Source organism: Mastigoproctus giganteus, chromosome 8, assembly GCF_048544385.1.
Source record: "Mastigoproctus giganteus isolate SK-2022 chromosome 8, ASM4854438v1, whole genome shotgun sequence".
NCBI lineage: Eukaryota > Metazoa > Arthropoda > Arachnida > Uropygi > Thelyphonidae > Mastigoproctus > Mastigoproctus giganteus.
This window is the reverse complement of record NC_143582.1, coordinates 54,595,234-54,609,420: the sequence shown is the minus strand read 5'-3', so window position 1 is coordinate 54,609,420 and position 14,187 is coordinate 54,595,234. Positions and strand designations below refer to the sequence as shown.

General features: G+C 36.4%; 1 protein-coding gene across 1 annotated transcript in view; it reads right to left on the bottom strand.

Annotated features, from left to right (window-relative positions):
- The window catches only part of ABCB7 (ATP binding cassette subfamily B member 7), a 226,022-nt gene that overhangs the window by 123,745 nt on the left and 88,090 nt on the right, over window positions 1-14,187 (bottom strand). The window contains exon 4 of the mRNA XM_090379365.1: window positions 10,166-10,298. Coding sequence (XP_090235491.1) covers window positions 10,166-10,298 — 133 coding nt within the window. The remainder of the gene's footprint in view (window positions 1-10,165; window positions 10,299-14,187) is intronic.

Here is a 14,187-nt window from a genome sequence, read left to right as displayed (position 1 = left end):
ACTTAACCTCAATAAATCAGAAAAGCTGCTTCTAAGGAGCAAACTGTGTTGAACATCCGCCATAAGTTTGTTACCTTTTTACAAACCATTTTTTTGGAACAAAAAAAATATTATGTACATAATCATGGTACCAGATTACTAGGGAAATGTCTATTAATATTGGAAGGATAATAATAATTACTGAGAACAGTTAATCAAGTACCTGCATAAGCATTAAGAATGTAATAACATGCAGATAATGAAATACTGAACATGACGTTTTAACGTAATGCCAATGTTCAAATGAGAGAAATCTGCAAATGTTTTGGTGTAAGGATTTTTCTTCTTGTACATGGTTTGTTTGCTCAATTATTGGCAGGTGCACATAAATTTTGTGGAGGTGCATCCTACACTATAAACCAGTGTGCTACTTAATATAATTTTTTATAAGTTAATAGTAGTCTCCTAAGTGCTCAGTGAATATGGACCTCTGATATCAGACTGTTGATGTTCCCGGCTGAGGGTTATCAAATTTTTGCAAACAGTAGAGTGAAACAAAAAATACTAAACATAGTCAATGGTTGTCTCAATACAGTTATCTCTTGAATAAGAGGATCTCAACAGTATTGAGATCTGTATTAAGACAAGATATACATGTTACAACACATTCAATAGCACACTGGAAATAGAGTTCATTGACATAAAGTGAAGTAAAATAACAGAACTTTTGCATCCTGCTAAGTTCTGTTATTTTACTTAGTTCCCAAAGCTCTCAATATTAACACAATACACAGTAGAAAACTTAATGCCTATTTTTAAGACATAGAAACTGGCACTAGAATCAGGTAAGAATGGGCACATATGTGAAACAGAGAAAATTTCTACTTATAGTTTCCAAGGTGATTTATCACAGTAGCATGAATTTCCATTCTTCTAAAAGGTTCTTTTCCTATAGACTGGCAATTTGCAGAACAATTTCTCCTTAATTAGCCTCTGTATCGATTCTACTATGAGCACATCAATAGCCCATTGTTACACTAAAATACATTACCCATGAGTGCCTATAACCAGGAATTTGAGCTGCCTTACCATTCCTGCTAGCCTATAACTGTGCAAACCTATTACTGGGGCAACTCCTTGTCCATATACACAAAAAAAAAAAAAAAAAAACTACATGCACACACAGAGAGAGACCAGTCTTTTTAAGAACAAATTTCCATCAATAAAAATTGTCTTAAAACATAGCTGTTCATTCGGCCTTAGCCTAGATCAATACAGCGTTCACATTCGTCATCTAAAAACTTAAAATTTGCTTCTCTTTTGTGAAAGTGTCACCACACAATCCCTCTGCATGCCTTATTTCCTGGCACCTCTGTAGCTAGGTGGGTAGAAGCAGCAGTGTGTAGCACACACTTCTTGATTAGACTGGGGTTCGAGCCCATGACCACAAAATGTGGAGGAAGTCAGGAAATGACCACCGCATATCCCCGGAGCAATATGACCTTAGTTACTAATGCTACTATAAAAAAAAAAAAAAAAAAACACACCTTATTTCCTAATCTAGGTATTAAATTATGCTCAATCTGGGTTAATAAAGGAGTAATTTAAGTTCCAAGAGTAAAAATTTTTTGCTTGGATATATTGTAATCTAGTCACTTTTCACACGAAACCTAAATTGTTCACACGAAACCTAAATCACACCTATCCATAAACATTGCCATTGTGTAAATGTACATTCTTGTTGATCTACTCAATTTTTCCAATTATATGCATTCTTAAATACCAGCTAAAAGCTACTTTCTTTTTCTTAAACTTAAATTTGCATTAATATTCTGCTATGTATGGCAGAATATTAACACAAAAAAATTCACATTCTTGTTAAGCCAATACAGTAGGCCCTCGATTTACCAGATTTTGGATTTAACGGACAAAAAATTTCTGTCCTAAAGGAAAAATTTAGAACCTGTTTATATCTGATAGCATCACACATCAGACAAATGTGCTGTCTGATGTGTGACTAAATTAGAGTTTAGTTAGCAGGGATGGGAGATGTAAATGTGTTTTTTGGCCTTCAAACACTACTTCACTGATACAGCCGATGGATCAGGGTGTAATCGTTGCATGTAAGAGGTTGTATAAGAAGTATTCGGAAGAGATGATGGTTGTTTTGGAAGAAACAGAAAATACAAGAGGCACCAGAACACTCCAAAATTTACATGCATACAACATCAGATCTGCGATCTTCAACTTATCAGCTGCGTGGAAAGATATGAACATTACTACCTTGGCCAATGCTTGGAAGAAGTTGTTGTACAACGTAGAACCTGAAATGGAATTTGAGGAAGTTGAGGCATCTAATTTTTGGAACACTCTTCTGAGGGCCAGCAACAAAAATGCAACTGAGAATGATGTGAAACTGTGGCTAGAAAATGATAGAGGCGATCCGAGCTATCAAAATTTTTTCTGAGGGAGAGATTGCAGAAAATGTTCTTCATGGAGAACAAGAGGACGATGATGATGACAAAGAATCAGCTGCACCTCATCCTCAACTGTCTGATATAAGACAGCCTATAGATAACATCATACATTATATTGAATCATCATCAGACCCTGATGTGCTTCCTTATTATGAACATTTTAGAGAATTTCGATCTACAGTAATAAGGAAGCAGCACCGAGGTGTAAGGCAACTGAAGCTTGATGATTTCTTCAAGGCCACTTCATCATGCTAATCAACTGGACCTGTTTCACCAAACTCTCTACCAGCAAGGAACTAATATCTCTCCCTCCATATAACAGTCGTTTCTGACAGAAAATTTAGATTCTTTCAATTAAGTTAATATTACAAAGGGTACTAGGAAAGTTTTGCAATACAGCTTTGTTTATTTAATTTTTTCAAAGTAATTTCCTCTACATTTAATACACCTCTCCATCCTCCGAAACCAATCTTTAAACCAGTTCTGCCAAGTTTCACTAGGGAGTAAAGCACACTCGTTGTCCCAAGCCCGTAGAAGGTCCTCATCACTGGAAAACTGCCTCCCTTTTAGCTTCATTTTCACATGCGGGAACAGTGCAAAGTCGCAGGGAGCAAGGTCTGGTCTGTAGGAAGGGTGCTTGAGAAGTTTCAGTCCTGTCGTGGTCAAATATTCGGTCCAGGCTTTGGCGCGGTGAGCTGCAGCATTATCGTGATGGAGGTACCAGGTGTCCATTCTTGACTTTGGCCGCAGGTTCTTCATAGATCCAATGACTTTAGGCAGGCATTGTTCAGTATACCACTTAGCTGTGACTTGTCTTCTGCGTGTCCAAAACGACACGTTCCACAATTCCACTCGATTTGAAAAATACAGCTATCATTTTCTTCTTTACAGATCGGGATTTTCTGACAATTACGGGTGTGTCGTCATCATCAAAGACCCAAACTTTGTTTTGAGCCTTGGTCGGCAGATCGTAATAGTACAGCCAAGTCTCGTCACCTGTCACGATGTTGTTCACATACCAAGATTGTCCCTTATCAAACTTTTTTAACATCTCCCGGCACCAAGTCACACGTCGTGTCATCTGCTCTTCAGTCAGTTGATGCGGCACCCAGAGAGAACAAAGTTTCTTCATGTGCAAATGATCTTGCAGAATCGAACAAATTGCTGGTGCATTTAGGCCCAAAGTATCCTCTATCTGTTGGTAGGTCACTCGCCTGTTTTCGTCAAGCATTTTCCTCACAGCAGTAACGTTTTCCTCCGTAACTGACGTTCGTGGCCTTCCCGGCCTCTCAGAATCCTCAAGAGTGAAATTTCCCCTTTGGAATTCTCTATACCACCTGAATATCGTTGTACGATGTGGACAATCATCATCTAGTGCAAGAGTCATTTCTTCTAAGCACTGGTCTATGGTTAAACCACGCACGAAATTATACCGCAAAACTGTCCTTATCTCATTTCGTGACCACGATGCCATCGCAAGCACTTTACACTCTCACTACTAATGAATAACTGAGCCCATTGACTTGGCGCGGCGGCTACTATGCACGTATGAACATGTCTCAACATGCAGCAACAAGCAGCTTCCTGTGAGTCATTGTTGCGTCATATTGCAAAACTTTCCTAGTACCCTTTGTAATATTGAATATTATGCATCTTTTTTAACATTATTTTGTATGTTTTTTATTCAATGGAGTTTAAGAATTTAAGTATTTTCTTCCTCCAAAATGGATTTAAATGAAAAAACTAATGTTCACATTGAAAACATCTTTGTGAGTTTTAAGAGAAAAAAAAAAAAAAAAAGTGGTGGAAACACTCCATTAGTTACATTGTATAGTTTTTGGCGTGTTTAATTAAAATAAAGTTTGGTTCCTGTCATAAATTTATTTTTATATTTTTAACAAATGTTTTAGTGGCGTGTATAAATTACTCAATGTACATTATAATAATATTTTAATCATACTTATACATTATAATAACATTTTAATACATCCTGTACATTGTAAGTTCGTTATTAATATATGTTTTTAAAATACATTTGATTTAAAGGATTTTCGGCAACAGCGCACACTCCTTCCCCAATTAGTCCGTTAAATTGAGGGCCTACTGTATTTACGGGTGTTTTTTTTGGGGGGGGGAGAGGCAATTCCATTAATAAATCACGTTCATTTATTATTTAGGCTACTAAAAGCAAAAATAGATAACTGCAAGAATGAAAATAATATTTATTTATATATATTTATTAGCAAATAATGAATTTAGTAAGTATTTTAATAAATTTACAAGTTTATTTCTGTATAGTAATTACTTATACAATGATTACATACAGGATACTATCACAGTATTCCATAGTACAGGAACTCCCCGACTTACAGAAATTTGACTTTACATAAGTTTTTGCCGGCCGGTGCAAACAAAAAAAATCGTGGAACCGTATTTTGCACCCCATAGGAATAAATGGAGGTATGTGAAAATATCGTAATGTGAACCCAATAACACATTTTTTTTTTTTTTTAATTTGTTCCAAGTAATTGGAAGTTGAAAATTTCGCTATATTACTAAGCTTATTTATTTATCTCTCTAAAAGATCATATTTATAATGGAAATTGCACTACCCTTTCATCATTATCATATGTTCTGTTATAAGAATCAATTTTGAAAGCTTTTGTGATATTTTTCTAAAGCATGTTTCTGGAGGTCATGACCAAAAAAAACAATAAAAACAATTTGCACTTTCCAGTTTATTATAAATGGGCAGTAAATTCGATCTTATTGCATTTGCGATAATCCCGATAACTGGAATTCGGTGCGTTTTTACATTACGATATTATGGTGAAATGTGTTCCCCTTCACTGAAATCTTCAATCATATAAAAAACAGAAACTTCTCTTCATTCCTATTTACATATTACAATGATGGAGGGAAAGGGACCAACAGAAAGTGCAAGTGCTGGCAATGCCAGGAAATGAAACAAAATTGATTTAGAAATGAAGATGAAAATGATTAAGAAGTATGAAGCAGAACAAAGTTTGTCATCTATTGCAAGGGAATTAGGTCTCGCTGCTTCAACAGTGAATACTATTTTAAAGGACAGTGCACATGTGCAAGTATAAAAGAACATGTCAAAGGATCAGCGCATTTAAGATCAACAGTAATCACAAAACAGCGTTCAGGTGCTATATCGAAAATGGAACAACTGTTAATAATATGGATGAAAAATCAGATTCAGAAGCAAGTACCGCTAAGTCTAATGACCATTCAAGCAAATGCAAGAAGTATTTATGAAGATATTAAGGATAAGTATGGCGACCCCCAAGCCAAGTTCATGGCAAGCAACAGGTTCAAGTATCACGCTGGTTTCTACAACATTAAAGTATGCGGTGAAGTCTCCAGTGCCAATTCTGCAGCTGCAGAGAAATTTTGTGTTGGAAAAAATTATTGATGAAGGCGGCTATTCAACACAGCAAATTTTTAACGTTGATGAGACTGCTCTGTATTAGAATAAAATGCCGGATCGATCATACATTGCCAAAGAGGAAAATACAATGCCAGGTTTCAAGGCGTCAAAAGATAGGGCCATGCTCTTGCATGGGGCTAATGCAGCGGGAGATTACAGATTAAAACCATTGCTTGTGTACCATTCTGGAAATCCTTGTGCATTTAAGAGCATCAATAATGCCACCCTACTCGTGCATTTCCGATCAAACCAGAGAGCATGGATAACAATATATCTGTTTGAGGATTGGTTTAAATGCTGCTTCATTTCCAAGGTTGAAAAATATTGTAAAGACAATGATATTCCTTTCAAGATTTTGCTTCTATTACATAATGCTCCTGGACATCTTACGCATCTAGATTTCAATTCGAACGTGAGTCATATTTCTAGCACCAAACACGACTTCACTCATCCAACCTATGGATCAGGGTGTTATTTGGAATTTAAAAGCATACTATTTCCGCACATTTGCTCAGGCATTCTCTGCAGTAGACAATGAGAAAAATTTTACGTCAAGAGGGAATCCTACAATATTTACCACGCCATCTTAAACATTAATAATGCCTGGGCGGAAATTACTAAAAGTTGTTTAAATGGTGCATGAAAGAAAATATGCCTATGATACGTAAAAGGCTTCGAAGGGTTTGAAAATTACAACTCATACGAAGAGGTTACAGATAAGATTGTAAAGGTTGCAGAGCTGCTACAGTTGGAGGTTGTTGCCAAAGAAGCCAATCTATAGGTTATGGAAGCAGTTATGTAACCAAAAGGTGAAGGAATTAACAGAGGAGGAAGAGAAGGAATTATCTAACAAAGAACTTATCGACTTGCAGGCAGCGATAATGAAAGAAGAAAATGCTGACGAAGTTCAAGATGAACCAAATGAGGAGCCGAGATGCTTCATCACCAGAGAGATGGCAATGGCAAGGTTTGAGAAGATGGATCCTGACAGTGAACGATTCTTAAAAGTTAACAGAGGGGTGAATGATATGCTTGCTTGCTACAAAGAAATCTACGATGAAAAGAAAAACGCCACCATCCAGTCATCCATTAATATGTTCTTTCGTAACTTTGAGTGGCCGACCCTTAAATCTCCACAGCCCTCAACCTCCGCAGCGGCGTACTTATCAGCTGAAGACATCGATTCTGGGAATGATGCTCGAGAGGTAAAACTTAACTTACTGACATTATGCCTGTCTCCTCTCTTTTTTTGTAATTTAATAATTTTGAAATTTTTCTAAATTGCATTCTTCTGTAATTTTTCCTGTGCATGAGATAAAATATTGAATAAATATAATAAATAATTCTATTTACATGTTCGTCGAACATTTCTTTTTTGATTCAATCAATTCAGTGAGCACAGCTGTGAGTGCTGCACAAGCATTGTGGAAATTTTCGACTTACGTAGTGTTCCACAGAACGCAACCCTTACGTAAGTTGGGGAGTTCCTGTATATAATAATAGTAATCTGACAATGAAATGTTTATGTCTCATAATGGCTATGAAAGCAGTCAATGTTGAATACAGGAAATTTTATTTTTGATAGTGTTTAGATTGTTTCCCATTACAGAAAATAGATATTTTGAATATGTTTCTTTATATTTCCCCTTAGAATCTGAAGCATAGCATGATCAACATCCTAACACACATTTCTTATGCATATCTTTATTGTGGATACATCAGGAGCAGTTTCATATACCAATACTTTAATATGTTTCTACAGGGGAAAAAATCCTACTTGATCAAGGTTGGAACAGGACCTCTGAAGCCAATCTATAGGTTATGGAAGCAGTTATGTAACCAAAAGTTGTTTTTGGTGTTTAGGTGCATCAGCAAATTAGACCATATTGTGCTATTCTGTATTATGCCTGTACAAGTGTGTGTCCATGGAACAATTTAAATGTTGCGCAGGTTGAAAAACTTGTAATAGCTCACAGGGGGGGGGGACCCCACTCCCTCCATCTGAGATTGGCTAACTACATCCCTGACAGAAGAGGCCTTTAACAATTCCTCCAGTATATGACAAGACTCAAACCCAGACCTCTCCAAACGAGCAACAGGCAGCAAAGCCACCATGCTGTCACAGAAGATGTAGTCATTATCTAACATTCGGTAGTAACCGTCACATTGGAACCATATGAATTAATGAGTTGCAACAGAATACCATCAAACCAAGATTGTAACATTTCTTCAAGTATAAATCTCAGATCATCATCATCATCAGGCATCTTTAATCCACTGCAGGATGAAGGCCTCTCCAGAAACTTTCCAGTTCCTTCTGTTTTGTGCAATGGCCATCCATTTACTACCCACAAACTCATGAATTTCATCTATCCATCTCCGCTGTTGTCTTCCAGGTTTTCTTCTAGCTCCTCTTGGGTACCATTCTGTTATTTTCTTAGTCCATCTGTCATAATGTCTTCGAGCTGTGTGTCCTGCCCAAGACCATTTTAGTTCTTTAGTTTTGATAAGAATGTCCTTTACTTGAGTTTGCTGCCTAATCCATGTGTTTCTCTTCTTATCTAACAGTCTTATTCCCAATATAATTCGTTCCATTCTTCGCTGTGTAGTTCTCAGCTTCTCTTCCATTCTTTTGGTGAGTGCCCAAGTTTCACTTCCATAAGTCATGGTGGGGAGTATACATTGGTTCATTATTTTACGTTTCAGACAAACTGGGATATTGCTCTTCAGTATGTGACTATATTTCCTGAATGCTATCCATCCAAAATTTATTCTTCTCTTGACTTCCAGCCATATATCATTATTACAGCTAATAACTTGTTCCAGATAAGTATATGACTCCACCTTTTCAATTACTGCTCCTTCAATCATTATGTCCCTTTTTGTGGCATACTTGTTCATCATTACTTTTGTTTTAGCCACATTCATCTTTAGTCAAAAATGCTTACTAACTGTGCATAACTGATTAAGATTTTCCTCTAATTCTTTGGGATCGTGGTTTATGACCACAATGTCATCTGCAAATCGTAAATGGTTTAGGTACTCTCCATTCACATTGACTCCTTTCTGCGACCAGTCTAATCTTATGAAAGCTTCCTCAAGGGCAGCAGTAAACAGCTTCGGAGATATTGTGTCTCCTTGTCGAAATCCTTTCTCGATTTTAAATTTCCTACTGTCTTTGTCTAGTCTAATAAAGGAGCTAGCATTCTCATATATTTTCTTCAAAATTATAACATACGGGATATCTATTCCTTGTCTTTCCAGTGCCCAAAACATTGCCTTATGCTGTATGGAGTCAAATGCCTTTTCATTATCCACAAATGCCAGGCAAAATGGTGTTTTATATTCATTTACTTTCTCCATTAGCTGTGATATTACGTAAAGAGGATCCATAGTTGGGAATCCTGTCCTAAAGCCAGCTTGCTCTTTTGGTTGATTCTCATCAAGTATTCTTTCTAATCTGTTAGTAATGACCATTGTGACAAACTTGCAGATGTGGGATAACAAGCTAACTGGTCTGTAATTTCCAATTTCTGAATTATCTCCTTTCTTATGCAGCAAAACTATGATTGCATTATTCCACTCTACACATACAGATGAAAATCAAGATTTAATTTCACGAGCATTACTCAGTTTTTTGGTAAAAGTAGAGACAAAAAATCAAGCATTCAATAAAAGAGCAATGAAGTTTTTTGCCTCTTGCAATGGCATGCACAAAACAACTTTTTCATATGAGAAAATTAAAAAAAAAAAAAAAAAAATCAATACAAAGGAATTCAGTGGTTACTAGTTCCACTCTACACCTTAGTCACTTCTTTATCAGGACTGAAAATTAGTGAATCAAAGAACAGCAGCAAAATAGAAACCACACTGATTATCTTCTGTTTCTACAAATTTATATTATTATAATCCTATTTAATTTTAATAGAATATTATTCTGTTGATTCATTTTAATGATAAAGACATTAATGAATATGAAAAAATTATTTCATTAAAATTATTGTTGACTGAAGAATTTTATAAATGGCAAAAAAAAATTCATATACAGTATTTACATTTATTTTAATGATCTATGGTATAAAATTCAGAAAATACCAGTCGGTGATACATTTTGAGTTGAGAACCTCTGATTTATTTTATTATTATTAAGATTTTATTATTATGATTTACTGCCATTAATTTCACATTACATGAATATATATGCTCCAAGTTATGAACTATAGTAAATACGAAAAAAATATGAGGATTAACTTACATGCTAACAATAAAGACACAACTACTGTCATTGCTGTGTTGGTAGCATCTGAAAATGTCAGAGCATCTCCAGTGTGTGAATTCAGGTAGTCAACAGCATGTTTAAAGATGAAAGGCACTTCAACATTGATGAGCTGCAAAAAATATAAATCATTAGCAATAAAATAAAATAAAAATTGGACACACTATACTTATTCAAGTATAAAGCAGCCCCATCCCTAGAAGTGTTAAAATATAGTAAAAGTTTTCTATTTCCCAAGAAAAATTTTGGGAAATATTGCATACTCAATATTGCATTGAGTATCATAAGCCCCATGATACTCAATGCAATTCCAATATGTTTTAGTTTAGTCACTATGGTCCCCAACATTTTTGTGTCTATGGCAATATTTGACAGTTTAGGAGAGTGTGAGGCAAACACTAACCACACAATATGAAGCAAAATATAGCTACAATTAGTGCAAAGAAGAACTTCAAAGTATAATAAGCTACAAAGTGTGCAAGAAAAAACAGGAACATCATGATATGGTAGTATAGCCCACATTCCATGCCGTCACACTGTTCTTACAAGCTTACTAGTAACAACTGTCACACATTAAACACACAGTGCACATCACATGATAGCGTTCCATTGGAAAGTAAACTACTACTTACAAACTTTGATAAGCTTTAGCACAAATTATGTGGATGCTAATGCATATCTTATATACATTCCCTATTCATATTAGCCCTAATTATTCATAAATTCTTTCCATGAGAATCCAACAGTACCTGCAGGCACCTTGCAGGAGACCAGCAGTTTCAGTCTTATTCTTACTTATTGTAAAGTGGTAAAATCTTTCCTCAATTTGAATTTATGCCCCCTCAGGTTCGTGCAATCCTAGCAAGAGGAAGAATCCCATCAGCACTGGGTCTGCTCAACCCATTCAAGGCTTATACACCTCAATCAGATCATCTCGCAAGTACCTAGTCTCCAGATTCTGCAATTTGCAGAACTTAAGACTTTCTTGGTAAGGCCACCCCTTCGTTCCCCTAACCAATCTAGTTGCCCTTCTATGTACTCGGTCAAGCAACTCTACATACTTCCTAAAATGAGGCCTCCAGACCTGTATGCAGTACTCAAGGCATGGCCTTACCATTGCCTTATATAAAGGGATAATCACCTAATTTTCCCTACTAGCAAAATTCCTGTATATCATTGACAAGACCCCAATGACTTACTCTAGCAGCCTGTCTGCACTGCTCAGAAAATTTCATATCTGACTGCACAATTACTCCCAGATGTTTTCCATTTTCTACCACACAGTTGGTACGTTACTCTGGGGTTACTTCTACCCATATGCAGTACTTTGCATTTGTCAATGTTAAACTTCAGTTGCCACTTCTCAGCCCATCTGCCCAACTTTTCTAGATCCTGTTGCAGTAGCACACTTCTATTACTGTCATAACAACCCTGCCAACCTTTGTATCATCTGCAAACTTTGACATTAAGCCTGATATACTTTCATCAATATTATTGATAAATATACAAAACAACAGTGGGCCCAACACTGAACCCTGAGGGAATCCATTAATAACATTAGTCCACAAAGAGCAGCATCCATTGATTACCACTCTCTGTCTTCTCCCACTCAACCACCCTTTTATCCATTGTAGCAACTTGCCCTTAATACCATACTGCTCCAATTTGTACAGTAGTCTTCCATGTGCAACAGTGTCAAAAGCTTTCCTGAAATCCAAGTATATGATATGAAAATTATTTTTTGCATCCAGTTCCTTTTTAACCACTTCATAGTATCTAATCAAATTTGTCAGACAAGACTTTCCCTTAACAAACCCATGCTGTGTCTGAATTATTACTGCAGTCCTGTCTAATGATCCTGTAATGCATCTTTAACCAGTGACTCATTTTCCCCAGAACAGAAGTTAAACCAACTCTTCTATAATTACTTATCACCTTTAGATCCTCCTTTGTGAATTGGCAACACATTTGCATGCCCCCAGTACATAGGGACTTCCCCTGAGTCCAATGATGCTCTCTTAATCATAGTTAAGGGTTTGCTTACTATCTTTGCCACCTCCTTTAATATAATCCCATCCATCCATCCCAGGTGCCTTTCTTATGTTTAACTTCAACAATTTCTCCCCACTTTGGTCTCAATTATCAGAAAATCATTAAGCACTTTTGTTACAGTTTGATAAACTTCTGGCATTCTCCTCCTTTAATAACTCATGTGTGAATGTAGATGCAAAATACTTATTCAGATTGTTAGCTATCTGAGCAGGATCATCAACACTGGCATCATTGATATCAAGTGGACCAATCTGATTCATCCCCTTCCTTCTAGAGTTTATATAAGTAAAGAAGTCCTTGCTGTTTTTCTTAGCATCCTTTGCTAAATATTTCTCATAATCTGCCTTCGCTTGCCTAACTTCCTTATTGACTTCGTTACAGACTAGGTTATATATCTATCATAGGCTGTGTCGCCTAATATTTTATATGCATCTCATGCATTTTTCTTCTCTGCCACGAGTCTCATTAGTTCATTTGACATCCATTTAGGTCTAAACCTTGAACAGCATTTCTTAATCGGTATGAAAAGCCTAGTAGCTTCCATGATTACTTCCTTGAATTAATCCCAATTAGGATTTGCTGCTGGTAACATCATCATTTGGTCCCACTGTATATAATTTAAAAATTGTCTGAGACCACTGTAGTCACCTTTATGGAAGCAAAAACCCTTCCCTTTACCCCTGATGATAGTAATATCTTTAAGTAAATCCCACCTCAGTACACTCTGATCACTGCCACCCAGTGATTCCTTTAGTCAAGATTGGGTATTTTCAAAACGTTTTACATGTTGACCAGTGATTGTCCACAGATGAGTAACATAAGCCAGAATATCGCCAGTAGTTCAATATTGACGGAATCCATACTGGTGAACATTCATCAGACGGAAGGTTTCTAGACAGTTTAGGAGTCAGTGCTTAATGGATTTCTCCATTACTTTAAAAAAAAATAAGTGCAATGGGACGATAATTGAATGGGAGGAATTTATTATCCTGTTCAGGAACTGGTTGTATATGGGAAAATTTCCATGGAGAAGGGAAAACACAAGTGTAATAAGAGAGTGTAAAAAAATGCACACAACAGGAATAAGCTCAGGAGTACAGGTCTTGAGAACGTGGAGAAATACCATCAGGACCAGGTGCTTTCTTGGCATCTAGACAGTTCAAAATTCTTCTGACACAGTTTTGATGGAAGACCACAGGAGGCATTGAATGGAGTGTAATGGGAACAGTAAGAGGTGGTTGACCAAGGTCATCAATACAAGAGTTAGAAAAAAAACTACAATGTTAACATGTTTCCTTTATCTTTAACTGAAGTGGCAATAGAACCATCAGGATTAAACAGTTGTGGTTGTAGAGATGGGCATAAAGTATGGTCAATAACTCTGACAAGAGACCAGAATGCTCAACTACCAACTGGACAAAAAGAAAGTTTTCTACTTTTAGCCTGTTCAAAATCAAGTTGACTGATTAATAACTGCTTTACAATTTTTGCGAGCTTTGGTGTAGGTAGAAAATGAACTTGGAGATTTGGATACAAGTCAACTGCGATATGCAATATTCTTATCTTGAACAGCCTTAGCACATTTATTGGAAAACCAAGGTTTAGATAAAGGACAAGATGTTATGGTGGAGTGTGGAATAAAGGATTTCATCACTACAAGAATAATTTCACTGACATGATCTGAGAAAATGATGACATCAGAAGATTTGAAACAGTAATCACACCAAGGAAAAGCAGTCTCACAGATCACCCCATTTTGCATTCATGTAATGCCAAACAACACGAGGATGACAATGGCCACAAGAGAAAGGCTCCATTGGAGAACAGACATCACCAAGTTGTGAATCCACTGACATCTGATCTTTGAATTTCCCCAATTTGTCAATTCAACTATCCCACGGTGGTAACTCATTCCAATAATTAACAACTTGCAGGCTGTTAATTGTAGA